General features: G+C 42.3%; 1 protein-coding gene across 1 annotated transcript in view; it reads right to left on the bottom strand.

The window, feature by feature from the left end:
- Nucleotides 1-15,779, bottom strand: part of LOC126106122 (uncharacterized) — a 246,989-nt gene that overhangs the window by 17,514 nt on the left and 213,696 nt on the right. The window contains exon 7 of the mRNA XM_049912367.1: nucleotides 6,869-7,099. Within this exon, the coding sequence (XP_049768324.1) occupies nucleotides 6,869-7,099 (231 nt within the window). The remainder of the gene's footprint in view (nucleotides 1-6,868; nucleotides 7,100-15,779) is intronic.

Here is a 15,779-nt window from a genome sequence, read left to right on the forward strand (position 1 = left end):
CTGTAAGATTTGAGCACATATATTCGACCCCGATTGTGAAAATTCGACAATTTTGTCAGCCATAGTGGCTAGTATAGAACGTGCGGTGACAGGAAGCCGCTGCGTAAATATGGTTTTCAAAAAATCATCCTCGACTTGCGTACCAGCTAAAAGTTCGCATCTCACTTAAAGGTTGAGTTGGCTTCTTATCACCTAATTCCACTTCTATTAATAATTTCGTTACTTTTCTCTTTTCTGACTCTTCAGAATCCTGAATTAGTCTTGTTTTAAGCTCTGACAGATAATAGTCGAGTCAAAAAGTCGCAAATTAATTCTACAACATCCGCTTCCAGTGAAGCAACAACACGATTGAATTTCGTGATTTCTTTAGTGATACCCAACGCGGTAAACGGTGCTTCAACTTGGAGGAACCATACCTTTACGTTTTTCTTCCAGACGGTCGCAATCTTCACTGAAACACGAGTAATAGCCGCTTCGTTCCGTACTGACGCGGGCGTTTGATTTGCGTCGTTGCTGTCGCCGATCATATCACTAACTACAAATGCGTTCCACTTCTCATTAATCACGTCGGGGTCACCAATATGGTTTATGGTAGATGGTCCATAAGCGATAAGAAGTGATGTATTTATACATTTAATGAACACTCAAAACACTGTAGATGTAAACAAGATCAGAGATGATACAGTTTTTAAGTTACAATAATGTAAACAAAGTTCAGAGATATAATTTACAAATATTAACACTCGAGTCCGCCACAAGTCACAGCTGGAATTGGCCAACTCATACAAACACCTGGGTGTAACATTTTGGAGGGATATGAAACGGAATGATCACATGCGCTCAGCCATGAGTAAAGCAGGTGGTAGACTTCAGTTTATTGGTAGAATACTGGTGTAATGTCATCGGTCTACAAAGGAGATTGGTTACAAATCAATCATGTGACCCATACTACAATATTGCTCACGTGTTGAGACCCCTACAAAATAGGACTGTTGTTGTTGTTGTAGTATTCAGTCCTGAGACTGGTTTGATGCAGCTCTCCATGTTACTCTATCCTGTGCAAGCTTCTTCATCTCCCAGTACCTACTGCAACTTACATCCTTCTGAATCTGCTTAGTGTATTCATTTATTAGTCTCCGTCTATGATTTTTACCCTCCACACTGCCCTCCAATACTACATTGGTGATCCCTTGAAGCCTCAGAACATGTCCTACCAACTGATCCCTTCTTCTAGTCAAGTTGTGCCACAAATTCCTCTTCTTCCCAATTCTATTCAATATCTCCTCATTAGTTATGTGATCTACCCATCTAATCTTCAGTATTCTTCTGTAGCACCACATTTTGAAAGCTTCTACAATCCATACAAATACTTGCAGAAACGACTTCCTGACACTTAAATCTATACTCGATGTTAACAGATTTCTCTTCTTCAGAAACGCTTTCCTTGCCATTGCCAGTCTACTTTTTATATCCTCTCTACTTCGACCATCGTCAGTTATTTTGCTCCCCAAATAGCAAAACCCCTTTACTACTTTAAGTGTCTCATTTCATAATCTAATTCCCTCAGCATCACCCGACTTAATTCGACTACATTCCATTATCCTCGATTTGCTTTTGTTGATGTTCATCTTATATCGTCCTTTCAAGACACTGTCCACCCCGTTCAACTGCTCTTCCAAGTCCTTTGCTGTCTCTGATAGAATTACAATGTCATTGGCGAACCTCAAAGTTTTTATGTCTTCTCTATGGATTGTAATACCTACTCCGAACTTTGCTTTTGTTTCCTTAACTGCTTGCTCAATATACAGATTGAATAACACCGGGGATAGGCTATAACGCTGTCTCACTCCCTTCCCAACCACTGCTACCCTTTCATGTCCTTCGACTCTTGTAACTGCCATCTGGTTTCTGTACAAATTGTGAATAGCCTTTCGCTTCCTGTATTTTATCCCTGCCACCTTCAGAATTTGAAAGAGAGTATTCCAGTCAACACTGTCAAAAGCTTTCTCTGAGTCTACAAATGCTAGAAACGTAGGTTTGCCTTTCCTTAATCTTTCTTCTAAGGTAAGTCTCAAGGTCAGTATTGCCTCACATGTTCCAACATTTCTACGGAATCCAAACTGATCTTCCTCGAGGTCAACTTCTACCAATTTTTCCATTCATCTGTAAAGTTTTTGCATTAGTATTTTGCAGCCGTGACTTATTAAACTGATAGTTCGCTACTTTTCACATCTGTCAACACCTGCTTTCTTTGGGATTGGAATTATTATATTCTTTTTGAAGTCTGAGGGTATTTCGCCTGTCTCATACGTCTTGCTCACCAGATAGTAGAGTTTTGTCAGGGCTGGCTCTCCCAAGGCTATCAGTAGTTCTAATGGAATGTTGTCTACTCCCGGGGCCTTGTTTCGACTTAGGTCTTTCAGTGGTCTGTCAAACTCATCACGCAGTGTCGTATCTCCCATTTCATCTTCATCTACATGCTCTTCCGTTTCCATAATATTGTCCTCAAGTACATCGCCCTTGTATAGACCCTCTATATACTCCATCCACCTTCCTGCTTTCCCTTCTTTGCTTAGAACTGGGTTTTTATCTGAGCTCTTGATATTCATAAAAGTGGCTCTCTTTTCTCCAAAGGTCTCTTTTAATTTTCCTGTAGGCACTTTCTATCTTACCCCTAGTGAGATAAGCCTCTACATCCTTACATTTGTCCTCTAGCCATCCCTGCTTAGCCTTTTTGCACTTCCTGTCGATCTCGTTTTTGAGAAGTTTGTATTCCTTTTTTGCCTGCTTCATTTACTGCATTTTTATATTTTCTCCTTTCATCAATTACATTCAATATTTCTTCTCTTACCCAAGGATACATACTAGCCCTCGTCTTTTTACCAACTTGATCCCCGCTGCCTTCACTACTTCATCCCTCAAATCTACCCATTCTTCTACTGTATTTCTTTCCCCCATTTGTGTCAATTGTTCCCTTATGTTCCCACTGAAACTCTGTACAACCTCTGGTTTAGTCAGTTTATCGAGGTCCCATCTCCTTAGATTCCCACCTTTTTGTAGTTTCTTCAGTTTTAATCTACAGGTCATAAGTAATAGAGTGTGGTCAGAGTCCACATTTGCGCCTAGAAATGTCTTACAATTTAAAACTTGGTTCCTAAATCTTTGTCTTACCCTTACATAATCTATCTGATACCTTCTAGTATCACCAGGCTTCTTCCATGTATACAGCCTTCTTTCATGATTCTTGAACCAAGTGTTAGCTATGATTAAGTTATGCTCTGTGCAAAATTCTACCAGGCGGCTTCCTCTTTTATTTCTTATCCCCAATCCATATTCACCTGCTACGTTTCCTTCTCTCCCTTTTCCTACTATCGAATTCCAGTCACCCATGACTATTAAATTTTCGTCTCCCTTCACTATCTGAATAATTTCCTTTATCTCATCATACATTTCATCAATTTCTTCGTTATCTAAAATAGGACTAACGCGGAATATTGAACATATACAGAGAACGGCTGCATGAATGTTCACAGGTTTATTTGGTCTGTGGGAGAGTGTGACATAGATGCTGAATAAACCGAACTATCTTGAAGGGTAAGTGTTAACTATCGCAAGAAGGCTTACAAGAAGGCTTACTTACAAATTCTGAAGAACTGGCTTTATATGATGATTCCAAGAATATATTACAACCTGCTATGTATTGCTCACATGGGGATCATGGAGACAAGATTAGATTAATTACGGCATGGGCAGAGGCAATCAAACAACCATTCTTCTCGCACCCCATAAGTGAATTGAATGGGAAGTAACCTTAATAATTGGCACAGTTGGAAGTATCCTCTGCCATTCACTTCACAGTGATATGCAGAGTACAGTTATAGTTATAAATATACCGATGATGAGAAAATTAAATGATGTCGAGAAACATGTAGCTAATTTTTCATATGTGATGAGGAATTATGGAATGGTAAGTCACACGGGTGAAGAGCATTGCACATGCATGCACTTGCTTATTTTATTTACACTGGGAGAAACCATCGCCTAGCACTGGTGACGAGCTATGATATTGTTCTGCACCATCACCCAATGAATAAAATACGAACTTGCTTAATATCATAACAGCTGCGTGATTAAACTGAAGGGTTTTTTACGAACAGCATAGGATATCATTGTCAACAGAGAGAAATCTTTAGATGTAAAAGTAACTTTGGGTGTACCCTAAGGACCTGTTTTATATCCTAGTGCATAACATCGGAAGTTCGACGACGGTGTTCATGGATGATGATATAGAAAATTTGCAAGACTAGAAAATTGTAGCAGAACACGGGAAGAGTTGCAGAGGTTGGGCGCTTCGTGCAGGGATTGACATTTGACTCAACATAAACAAATGTAACGTATTGCAGATACACGGACAGAAAGACCCATCGCTGCCTGATTACACAATGCGGAAAATCACTGGAAGCAGTTACTTCGATAAAAGACGTAGGGGTATGCGTATGGAGCGATTTAAAGTGGAACTACCACATCAAATTAATCGCGACTAAGGCTACACTGAGATTCACTAAAAGAAACTTCAGGAAGTGTAGTCCTCCCAAGAGGAAGGTAGCTTACGAAAACCACGTCAACCGCTATATGAATATTACTTGGCATATGGGATCATTACCAGATAAGATTGATAGACGAGATAAAGGAAATCCAAAGAAGAGCAGCACGTTTTGTTACAGGTTCATTTAGTAAGCGTTATAAGCTCGTTTAGTGAGCGTGAAACCGTCACATAGATGTTCATCCAGTTCCGTTGTTTAGATGTTGGGCTAAAGGCTTAGTTCATCACACTGAGTTTACAGTCAAAATTGCGAGTGCACAGGTTCCTAGAAGAGTCGGTAGATATATTCCTGAGCCGAATTTAAGCGACCAATGACTGAAATGCGACAGACGACGCGTTTTGTAGCCCAGAATTTAGACTCACGTGCTACGCTAACCACACTCTCGTTATGTGCAATGTATCCGAGAAAATGGCGATCGCCGGTCACTGTTGCCGAGCGGTTCTAGGCGCTTCAATCCGGAACTGCGCTGCGGCTACGGTCGCAGGTTCGAATCCTACCTCGGACATGGCTGTGTGTGATGCACTTAGTTTAGTTAGGTTTAAGTAGTTCTAAGTCTAGGGGACTGATGACCTTAGATGTTAAGTACCATAATGCTTAGAGCCATTTGAACCATTTTGATATATTCCTGTCTTACATGCTATATTTCAGAAAGAAGTCAGGAAGACAAGATTAGAGAGATTCAGTTTAGCATGGACGTTTACCAACTATTGTTCTTCTTACAGACTATTTACCGCTGGAACAGAAAAGGGGCGGTGGCACAGTGTTACGCAGTGTACCTTCTGTCAAGCGTTGTAAGGCGAGCTATGGAGTCTAACGTACGTATGGAAGATACAGGATGTAGGGAGAGAGTCAGAGTAAAAATACTGGCAATGGTAGACCTATTTGATGAGAAAGCTAGGTAATTTCCAAGAATGAATGCCTATCGAAGTCGCGGTGTCCAAACGATACATATCGGACGTGAGATCGTAAATCGATCATGCGGATCTGGTGATTGTCATTTTTTCTGTTTTCCGTCATTCACTTAGTTGCTCTAAATTACATACCTCCGCCAATTATTTGTGAGTTGCTAGGGTACCCCAGACGATTTATGTCGTTAGTAAGTGCGATGTCCGGTGTTCTTGACGTTTCTTCGGCGGATTCTCTCACATGGAAAAATCTAATTCCATGCTTATCCAGCGTAGAAAATTGTTCGACATTTTGTCGCAAATATTGAGTACCACCGGACGAGGAAAGAAGTGACTGTGTAGACTGTGGTAGTGCGAAGTGTGTTAAACTTCGTAAGAACAGTTTCTATGTTGAAATACCGTTTACAATTTCATTGCGGACAGTGCGGAAAACGAAAGAGTATCAGGAAGAATACATGGTTCGACTCATTCCCAATCACCCATCCAGACCGCCGTATTGGACTTCCGCATGATGACAACACCGATGACGAGTAAGGTAAGTCGTCTCCTTTGCAATTACAAGTATTTTTGTAACGCTTTTCTATTGTCCTTGCTGTAGCGACCATCGTAAACATACTCATAACACCCGCCACCAGAGTTGCATGATCGATTTACGATCACCCGTTCGATATGTATCGTTTGGAGCCAGTGACTTCGATAGGCAATCATTCTGAGAAATTACCGAAAGCTAAAAGAACTTGAAAATAATAGTTATGCAAGGTTTGCGGGAGGGCTTCTGTAAAGTTTGGAAGGTAGGAGACAAGGTACTGGAAGAAGTAAAGCCGTGAGGATGGGGGAGCGAGTCGCGCTTAGATAGCTCAGTTGGTAGAGCACTTGCCTGCGAAAGGCAAAGGTCCCGAGTTCGAATCTCGGTCCGGCACAGAGTTTTAATCTGCCAGGAAGTTTCATATCAGCGCACGCTCCGCTGCAGAGTGAAAATCTCATTCTGGAAACTTGAAAATACTTCTCAGGAGAAGAGTGACTGAGAAACCAAAGGAATATTGACGAAAGGGGGAAGCAGTTTGCAGGGAGAGCCCATAGGCAGTTGAAACGAAGAAACACGCTTTGCGGTGGTGGAGTCAGCAAAAGAATCTACCTGACAGTTGCAGTAAGATCAGCACAGCTGCTTCGTGCACCTTCCTCAACCGATCACATAACGTGATTTTGTATCTGTCTCTGAGGCAACATCTTAGTATTGTCGCAGCGACCATTGTGTCACCTGGCGCCATTTACACTTGGCGCTCGAAATCTGGCATCAGCGGTGCCAGCTGTCAGCGATCCTCTTCTGCTGACTCTGCGCCAGCTACGCATCTCGCTCACCCGTAGCACATGACGGGCCCGCCGGCGTCGCCGTCACACATGGTGTTCTCCTCGGTGTCTTTCGTGCAAAAGACGTTCTCGCCGACGGGTGCGTTGAAAGCTCCGGCGCCGGTCTTGCATTCGACGCTGTCGGTCATCTCGAGGGCGGCGTAGTGCAACGTGTGCCGCACGTCCCAGGAGAACTGCTCACCGAAGCCTGCGATCTGGCACAGCTTTGACGTGTTCCCGAAGCTGAAATGAGGAACCGGAGTCAGAGTTTCCTGTGCACGTACGGACTGAGCGCTCACAAAACAAATTTTCCTAGCTGTAAGACCAATACAGGTTTCGCAGAAATGTAGGAACATGCAAGGCAGTCCTGTCTCTAGGACTAGGACTGTCAATAAAATATCGATATACCGATACATCGATAACTGTTACCTGAATAGTATCGATATCCACTACTGGCCATTAAAATTGCTACACCAAGAAGAAATGCAGATGATAAATGGGTATTCATTGGACAAATATATTATACTAGAACTGACATGTGATTACATTTTCACGCGTTTTGGGTGCATAGATCCTGAGAAATTAGTACCCAGAACAACCACCTCTGGCCGTAATAACGGCCGTGATACGCCTGGGCATTGAGTCAAACAGAGCTTGGATGGCGTGTACAGGTACAGCTGCCCATGCAGCTTCAACAGGATACCACAGTTCATCAAGAGTAGTGACTGGCGTACTGTGACGAGCCAGTTGCTCGGCCACCATTGACCAGACGTTTTCAATTGGTGAGAGATCTGGAGAATGTGCTGACCAGGGCAGCAGTCGAACATTTTCTGTATCCAGAAAGGCCCGTACAGGACCTGCGACATGCGGTCGTGCATTATCCTGTTGAAATGTAGGGTTTCACAGGGAGCGACTGAAGGGTAGAGCCACGATTCGTAACATATCTGAAATGTAACGTCCACTGTTTAAAGTGCTGTCAGTGCGAACAAGAGGTGACTGAGACGTGTAACCAATTGCACCCCATACCACCACGCCGGGTGACACGCCAGTATGGTGATGAAGAATACACGCTTCCAGTGTGCGTTCACCGCGATGTCGCCAAACACAGATGCGACCTTCATGATGCTGTAAACAGAACTGGATTCATCCGAAAAAATGACGTTTTGCCATTCGTGCACCTAGGTTCGTCGTTGAGTACACCATCGCAGGCGCTGCTGTCTGTGACGCAGCGTCAAGGGTAACCGCAGCCATGGTCTCCGAGCTGATAGTCCGTACTGCTGCAAACGTCGTCGAACTGTTCGTGTAGATGGTTGTTGTCTTGCAAACGTCCCCATCTGTTGACTCAGGGATCGAGACGTGGCTGCACGATCCGTTACAGCCATGCGGATAAGATGCCTGTCATCTCGACTGCTAGTGATACGAGACCGTTGGGATCCAGCACGGCGTTCCATATTTCCCTCCTGAACCCACCGATTTCTTATTCTGCTAACAATCATTGGATCTCGACCAACGCGAGCAGCAATGTCGCGATACGATAAATCGCAATCGCGATAGGCTACAATCCGACCTTTATCAAAGTCGGAAACGAATTGGTACGCATTTCTCCTCCTTACACGATGCATCACAACAACGTTTCACTAGGCAACGCCGGTCAACTGCTGTTTGTGTATGAGAAATCGGTTGGAAATTTTCCTCATGTCAGCACGTTGTAGGTGTCGCCAGCGGCGCCAACCTTGTGTGAATGCTCTGGAAAGCTAATCATTTGCATATCACAGCATCTTCTTCCTGTCGGTTAAATTTCGCGTCTGTAGCACGTCATCTTCATGGTGTTTCAATTTTAATGGCCAGTAGTGTATATCGGCTATGTTACCACCGACAATACATCGACATGTTAATATTAATAAGGTAATATCGAATGGAGAAATTTTTATTTTATATTATCTTTTTCACATTTTCGGTAAATATTTCAAGTTGCTCATTTGAAATTGTAATAGAACATAGTTATACTTTCGCTGTGTCAAGAAGTAATACCAAAAGTAAGGTCTCCTATTTTTTTTATAAGTACTTAGACCTGTTTATTTCTACAATGGTTTACATCAGTTTATGGCTTGAACATTTAGCTATTTTTCGACATAATCACCATTTCTGTCGATGCATTTTTGTAGACGCTGTGGCAGTTTTTGTATGCCCATGTCATACCAGCTCGACGCCGTGCTGTTCAGAAAGTTATGAACCTCTTCGTTCACCTCGTCGTCGAAGCTGAATCGCTTTCCGGCCAAATGTTCTTTTATCCTAGGGAACAGGTGATAGTCACTGGGCGCCAAGTCAGGACTATAGGGTGGGTGGGTGATTACGTTCCACTGAAACTGTTGCAGGAGAGCAACGGTTTGCCGAGCGATGTGTGGGCGAGCGTTGTTATGGAGAATGTGTACGCCCTTGCTCAACATTCCTCTTCTCCGGTTCTGAATTGCCCGTTTCAGTTTTTTCAGAGCCTCACAGTACCTGTCAGCGTTAACTGTGGTCCGAGTGGGCATAAAGTCGACCAACAATACCCCTTTCCGATCCCAAAAAACGGTTGTCATGACTTTACAGGCAGACTGTGTTTGTTTTTATTTCCGCGGCTTTGGCGAGGAAGGATACCGCCACTGGCGTGATTGTTGCTTGTCTCAGGTGTAAAGTGGTATACCCAGGTTTCGTCACCCGTGTCCGAGAAAGTTGTCCTTGCCGGCTGCAAGGCGGTGAAGAAATGCGCGGGAAGCATCAACTTGTTGCCGCATGTGGTCCTCAGTCAGCATGCGTGGCACCCATCATGTGCACACCTTCCGGTAGTTCAACGTTTCCGTTAAAATTCTGTGAGCGGTTCTTCGGGAAACCTTAGGAACCAACGTGCAGAAATCATCCAGGGTGATCCGCCGATCTTCACGCGTGCTTTGCTCAGCCTTCAACACTGTCTCCTCAGAAATTGACGGTCTACCGCTCCTTTGTTCGACGTGAATTTCGGTCCGACCAGCTGCAAACTCTCTACACCACTTGCGAAGATTTTTGACATCCATGCACGACTCACCATACACTCCCGTCAATTGACGATAGATTTCAATCGGCGCAGTGCCCAACGCGTTCAAAAACCGAATAACTGCGCGCAATTCCCACTTGGCGGTAACATCCAACGGGAACTCCATTCTCAACGGCTGCCAAGCCAAGACAGCGCCTGAGCGCGGCGTGCGCTTGTTTACACACAGCGCATGAAGCACTCTTCATAACAATGTGACCAACGGCCACACAGACTTATGTACTTATGAAAGAAATAGGAGACCTTACTTTTGGGATTACCTTCGTACTTTTTATGCTTTTATCACGTAACACTGAAGGACATATTGAACATCAGTGTTCTAAGAATTATGATGGTTACAGTGTAGTGGAATGTGATGGAGCTCTAAAAATATTTCAGAGGTCGGAGCCCATTTATGATGTTAGATATATGAAGTACCTAGGCGATGAGGACTCTAAAGCTTTCAATAAATTTAATGAGTTCTACCTTTATGGTGATACCTTGGTAACAAAACTGGAGTGTTGTGGGCATGTGCAAAAGAGGATGGGTGCTAGATTGAGGAAGCTATGAAGAGAAATGAAAGGAAAATCTCTGTCTGACAGATTGATAGAAACTGAAATAGACCTTCTTCAGAGTTATTATGGACTGGCCATTAGATGAACTGCACCTCTGAGTGATGTTACAGCAGTGAGGAAATCTGTGTGGGGCATCTACTTTCATAAGTTGTCCACAGATGACCGACCTGTTCACAGACTTTGCCCTAAAGGAGCAGATTCTTGGTGTGGTTACTAAAACGGAAAAGAAAGTGGTCAAACATACCATCATAAGCATTCTCTTCCTGAGCCTGTTATGAGTGAAATAAAACCAATTTTCAGAGACCTGAGTGACCCTGTTTTTCTTAGTAAATGCCTTCATGGGGGCACTCAGAATACAAATGAAAGTGTCAACCATTGCATATGGGAAAGATAACCCAAGAATGTTTTTGTAGGTCTAAATACATTAAAAGTTGGTGCACTAGATGCAGTGATATGTTTCAATGATGGAGTGATAGGAAGGTTGGAAGTCCTGAGAAATTCAGGCATAAAATGTGGCTCTAATATGGAAGATCAACTGCTTGCATGTGGCAGACAACGGGTGCATGAAGCTGAAAGATGCGCTCTTCAAGTTACCAAAGAAGCAAGAAGTGCTAAAAGGAATGCCAAGAGGAAGCTTGAAGATGAAGAAATGCTGGAGGATGAAGACTATGCTTCAGAAATGTTCTAAGGCACAGTTTAATTGGACTCATACCATCATTCGTAATTCCCCACAAGTTGTATTTTTCAGAATTCAGGTACAAATATTTCCTAAAGTTTACAAAGCATTGCTCTAATTTTTTTCTGTAACTTGCAACAGTCCATACTTATGTAGTAGACATAAGCTTTATTGCAGAATCAACTAAATTATAGAAAAACAACATTTTTATTAGGAAAAAAATTATAAAAATTAAAATGTAAGATGTAATATTTTTATCCTTGTAATACACATAATAGCTGGAATTAAATAGGTCTAGTACCTCGGCCATCATGTCATGCATATCTGGTAAAAATTTGGTCTCCTTCAAATGTATAACATTGGATTAAATCGTATCTCAATTTGAGGAAGCATTTTGGAAAAAAAATGTATCAACTGCCGGCCGCTGTGGCCGAGCGGTTCTAGGTAGTTCTAAATCTAGGGGACTGATGACCTCAAATGTTAAGTCCCATAGTGCTTAGAGCCATTTGAACCATTTGAATCTGAATGCATCAATTTCTTTGTATTTCTTAAAAATAGCCCTGAGTAGGTTCAAAAATATTCAAAATACTTCTGATTTGTTTAGCAAGTGTGCTGCATTACCTGATATCAACAAAAAATCGGTAAAACATATACATTATAAACAGTGCCTGAAAGAAATAAACATTGTTTTTTAGATAATATAAAAAGTGCCCTGTATCCTTAAACAATCATCCTCTCTGGTACGTGGTCGACTATTTCGTTATGGAAAATTTCATATCCTTTTATCCACAGCAACTGGATGTCTACGTCATTTTGTCTAGCTTCTCTGATGCAGACCATCCAAAATACATCTTTTAGTCTACTTGTCGAATTTTTGATTTCTTAAATTCTGCATAACACTCTGGCAGTCCGTGAGTATTACTATGGGCTTAAATGACTGCATAATGAATGGTCTCTCCTATGGTCATAGCTCCTTTGTACAGATAGAAGTTTTAGGTGTTTCTTTTTTTTTAAGTTAGAAAGTGACGCTATCGCCCACTCACAATTATTCTATTTTTATTAACTAATTAGTTATTTACTAACAAGATATGGTTTTCCTTCCCCACCCACAAGACCAGAATTTTGACATGGGTGAATTTTAATTTTCTTTCTTGAACTGTACTATTTGCGCCGCCTACACGATGAGGGACGGAAGTTTGTATGAGAGAGATTCCGTTTGTGCCAAGTGGTCACTAAGCATCAAGAAACAGCTTGATGAATTGACTATAGTCTTTGACCAACAGATGGCAGTATGTGACTTGCAGTGTTAATCCCAGATATTAATAATAGGTTGTAAGAAGAATGCCAGACGATTAAATGTTTAAGTGGACTTTAGCCAGGGCATGCGATACTGGCTTGCCGCACAATCTGCTGGCGAATGGCGTGACGTCAATGGGAATATGAGAAGTGGGAAGCGCGAATATTACACGCATATTGTTAATGCAAGCAAATCCCGAATCCCTCTGTTGAAATAAGTAAAATGCAGTTACTTGGTACAATATTTTGAAAAAGAAAGTTGCTACTTATCATAGAGTGGAGATGCTGAGTCGCAGATAGGCACTACAAAAACACTGTCACAAATAAGCTTTCGGTCAGTATGGCTTTCGCCAAAAATAGACACACACACACACACACACACACACACACACACACACACGCGCGCGCGCGCGCGCGCGTCTGCAGTCTCTGGCAACTGAAGCCAGCTGCTTGTTAGCTATTCTTGTCGCTGGCCGTGCAAGGATTTATTCAGATCATTTCAGTCACAAAGATTATGAACGGGACTTAAAAAATGAGCGTGTGGGGTAGCCTTTGAAAATAAAATTTAAGGGTGAGTCATGACGTCACAAAAGTTTCCAAACTGGCCCAGAGATGCATTCGAGGTGTCGCAAGCACCGACAAGGACAATGCACAAGTTGCCAGGTAATTCTCTTTAGAAGCCCGCTTCTGAGTGTTATCAGTCTTGGAATTATTCGCCCATGATGGTGTAACTCTGCTCAACATCACAGTATTGAACAATATGCTTTTTGAAAATCTGTTAGCAGCACAGAGCAGGGATATAAGCAGCATACATTACATTATGGAGGCTCATGTAGAAGAGAATGTACGAATGTCAGCGCAGCTGTTTTCAGTCTTGTGCCCGAGCTGTTAAATACCTACTAAACAAGTAACAAGAAGGAAAAATAATTGAAGTGATAAGTGACATCTTTGATTAAAACTCAAGGGTTCCTAAGGCCAAGGCACTTTTTCGAAGTGGTTACAGCCTTAATTTTCAAATACAAGAGTACAGGGTTATTACAAATGATTGAAGCGATTTCACAGCTCTACAATAACTTTATTATTTGAGATATTTTCACAATGCTTTGCACACACATACAAAAACTCAAAAAGTTTTTTTAGGCATTCACAAATGTTCGATATGTGCCCCTTTAGTGATTCGGCAGACATCAAGCCGATAATCAAGTTCCTCTCACACTCGGCGCAGCATGTCCCCATCAATGAGTTCGAAAGCACTGTTGATGCGAGCTCGCAGTTCTGGCACGTTTCTTGGTAGAGGAGGTTTAAACACTGAATCTTTCACATCACTATGCGTGAAACTTGCCCGCACGCGTTCAACCATTTCTTCGCTCACTGCAGGCCGACCCGTTCATTTCCCCTTACAGAGGCATCCAGAAGCTTTAAACTGCGCATACCATCGCGAAATGGAGTTAGCAGTTGGTGGATCTTTGTTGAACTTCGTCCTCAAGTGTCGTTGCACTGTTATGACTGACTGATGTGAGTGCATTTCAAGCACGACATACGCTTTCTCGGCTCCTGTCGCCATTTTGTGTCACTGCGCTCTCGAGCGCTCTGGCGGCAGAAACCTGAAGTGCGGCTTCAGTCGAACAAAACTTTATGAGTTTTTCTACGTATCTGTAGTGTGTCGTGACCATATGTCAATGAATGGAGCTACAGTGAATTTATGAAATCGCTTCAATCATTTGTAATAGCCCTGTACACATTAAAACGCTTCCTCGAGGTTTGTTCTAACAAGCGTTGTGCAAAAACAGCAATGCTGGCAGCCATTCTAGATGGGTTTCCCAATTTCAACAGATTCTCTCTTTGGAATTTGCAGGGTCATAAAGAATATGGAAGCTTCTTACATGTTGAACCAAGACATTTAGAGCACTTTTTTTTCTAAAATATTCGGTTGGGTTCATTTTACGACATGCCAGCACCTTTCGAGGTAAAAAATAGAATTCGGCTTCTAACACTGAATGGAAATACAAAATACATGCCACTGGGGGCAAATAAATCCGATACATAGAGTAATTGTGAGGTGCTGTCACATGTGTCTCCGTCAGAAGAAACCGACCAGACTCCATGAAATTCATCACAAGCGAGTTGTGCATTAATATAACCGGAAATACGACAGTTGATTTGGACTGCACTAATTTCAGCGAACAAAAACTAGAACTGTATCCGTTTATTAAATCCCAAGATGAACTGAAATATCTTGCAGCTTACATAGCATTTAAATGGAAGCACATAGATCCTTTCATTCAGTCTCAGAGAAACTTCTTCCGGGTTCAAAATACCTCACCTGCAATGACTGGACCTCCGTTTCCTCCGAAAAAGGACTCACTTCTCCTTCACATGAATGAATCAATAAAAAATAATGCGTTTGAAGACATATTTTGCAGTTTTCATGGGCGATATGTAGCTAAGTGTGACGGAGCATTGCAAAAATTAATTTCTATAATAACCTCAAAGTTTCCGGCAATGCATCACAAAGTGGGTCCTATCTACGTAAGAACGAGAACCTTCATTAGAATATGGTATCTGAACACAAAATCTAAAACAGAAAATATAAAAACACTTGCCGCGATGGAAAATATTCGATTCTTGCGTCCTGATCTTCCTCACCCACAATGAGTATTTGTGAACGCTATAAGATGTTCTAGCTCCTAATATTAAGTCTTTGAAGCTGGCTATTATTATAACAAACAAGTGTGCAATCCTTATTAACGTGTGACAGTACTTAACAAACACACAGTTCATGGAGCTGGTAACGGTGTTAAACTCTCGGGGTAAAACAGTATTCCAGATAATGTCATACGAGTCAGCCAATAACAGCACGATCCCCTGGAATGCCTTACCTGATTGTATTCTACAGAGTAAGGTAAAAATTTGGATTCATCTCTGTTAAATCGAACGGTGTGAGGAATCAAATGGTTTAAATGGCTCTAAGCACTATGGGACTTAACATCTGAGGTCATCAGACCCCTAGACTTAGAACTACTTAAACCTAACTAACCTAAGGACATCACACACATCCACGCCCGAGGCAGGATTCAAACCTGCGAATTAGCAATAACGCAGTTCCGGACTGAAGCGCCTAGAACCGCTCGGCCACCGCCGCCGGCTTGTGAGGAATCATGATGGCGTCCGGTATGGTGTGTCTGTAGCTGACGGCCCAACTTACAGGAGCTATGGCAACAGCTGCCGCTATCTTGAAATCTGTCATCATAGATTCTGATTACATGTTCCAAATGGGAAGTGGGTCATGTGGCACATAATTTTGAACTGCCTCTTTCTCAGGAATAC

The sequence above is a fragment of the Schistocerca cancellata genome, chromosome 10, assembly GCF_023864275.1.
Source record: "Schistocerca cancellata isolate TAMUIC-IGC-003103 chromosome 10, iqSchCanc2.1, whole genome shotgun sequence".
Classification (NCBI taxonomy): Eukaryota; Metazoa; Arthropoda; class Insecta; order Orthoptera; family Acrididae; genus Schistocerca; species Schistocerca cancellata.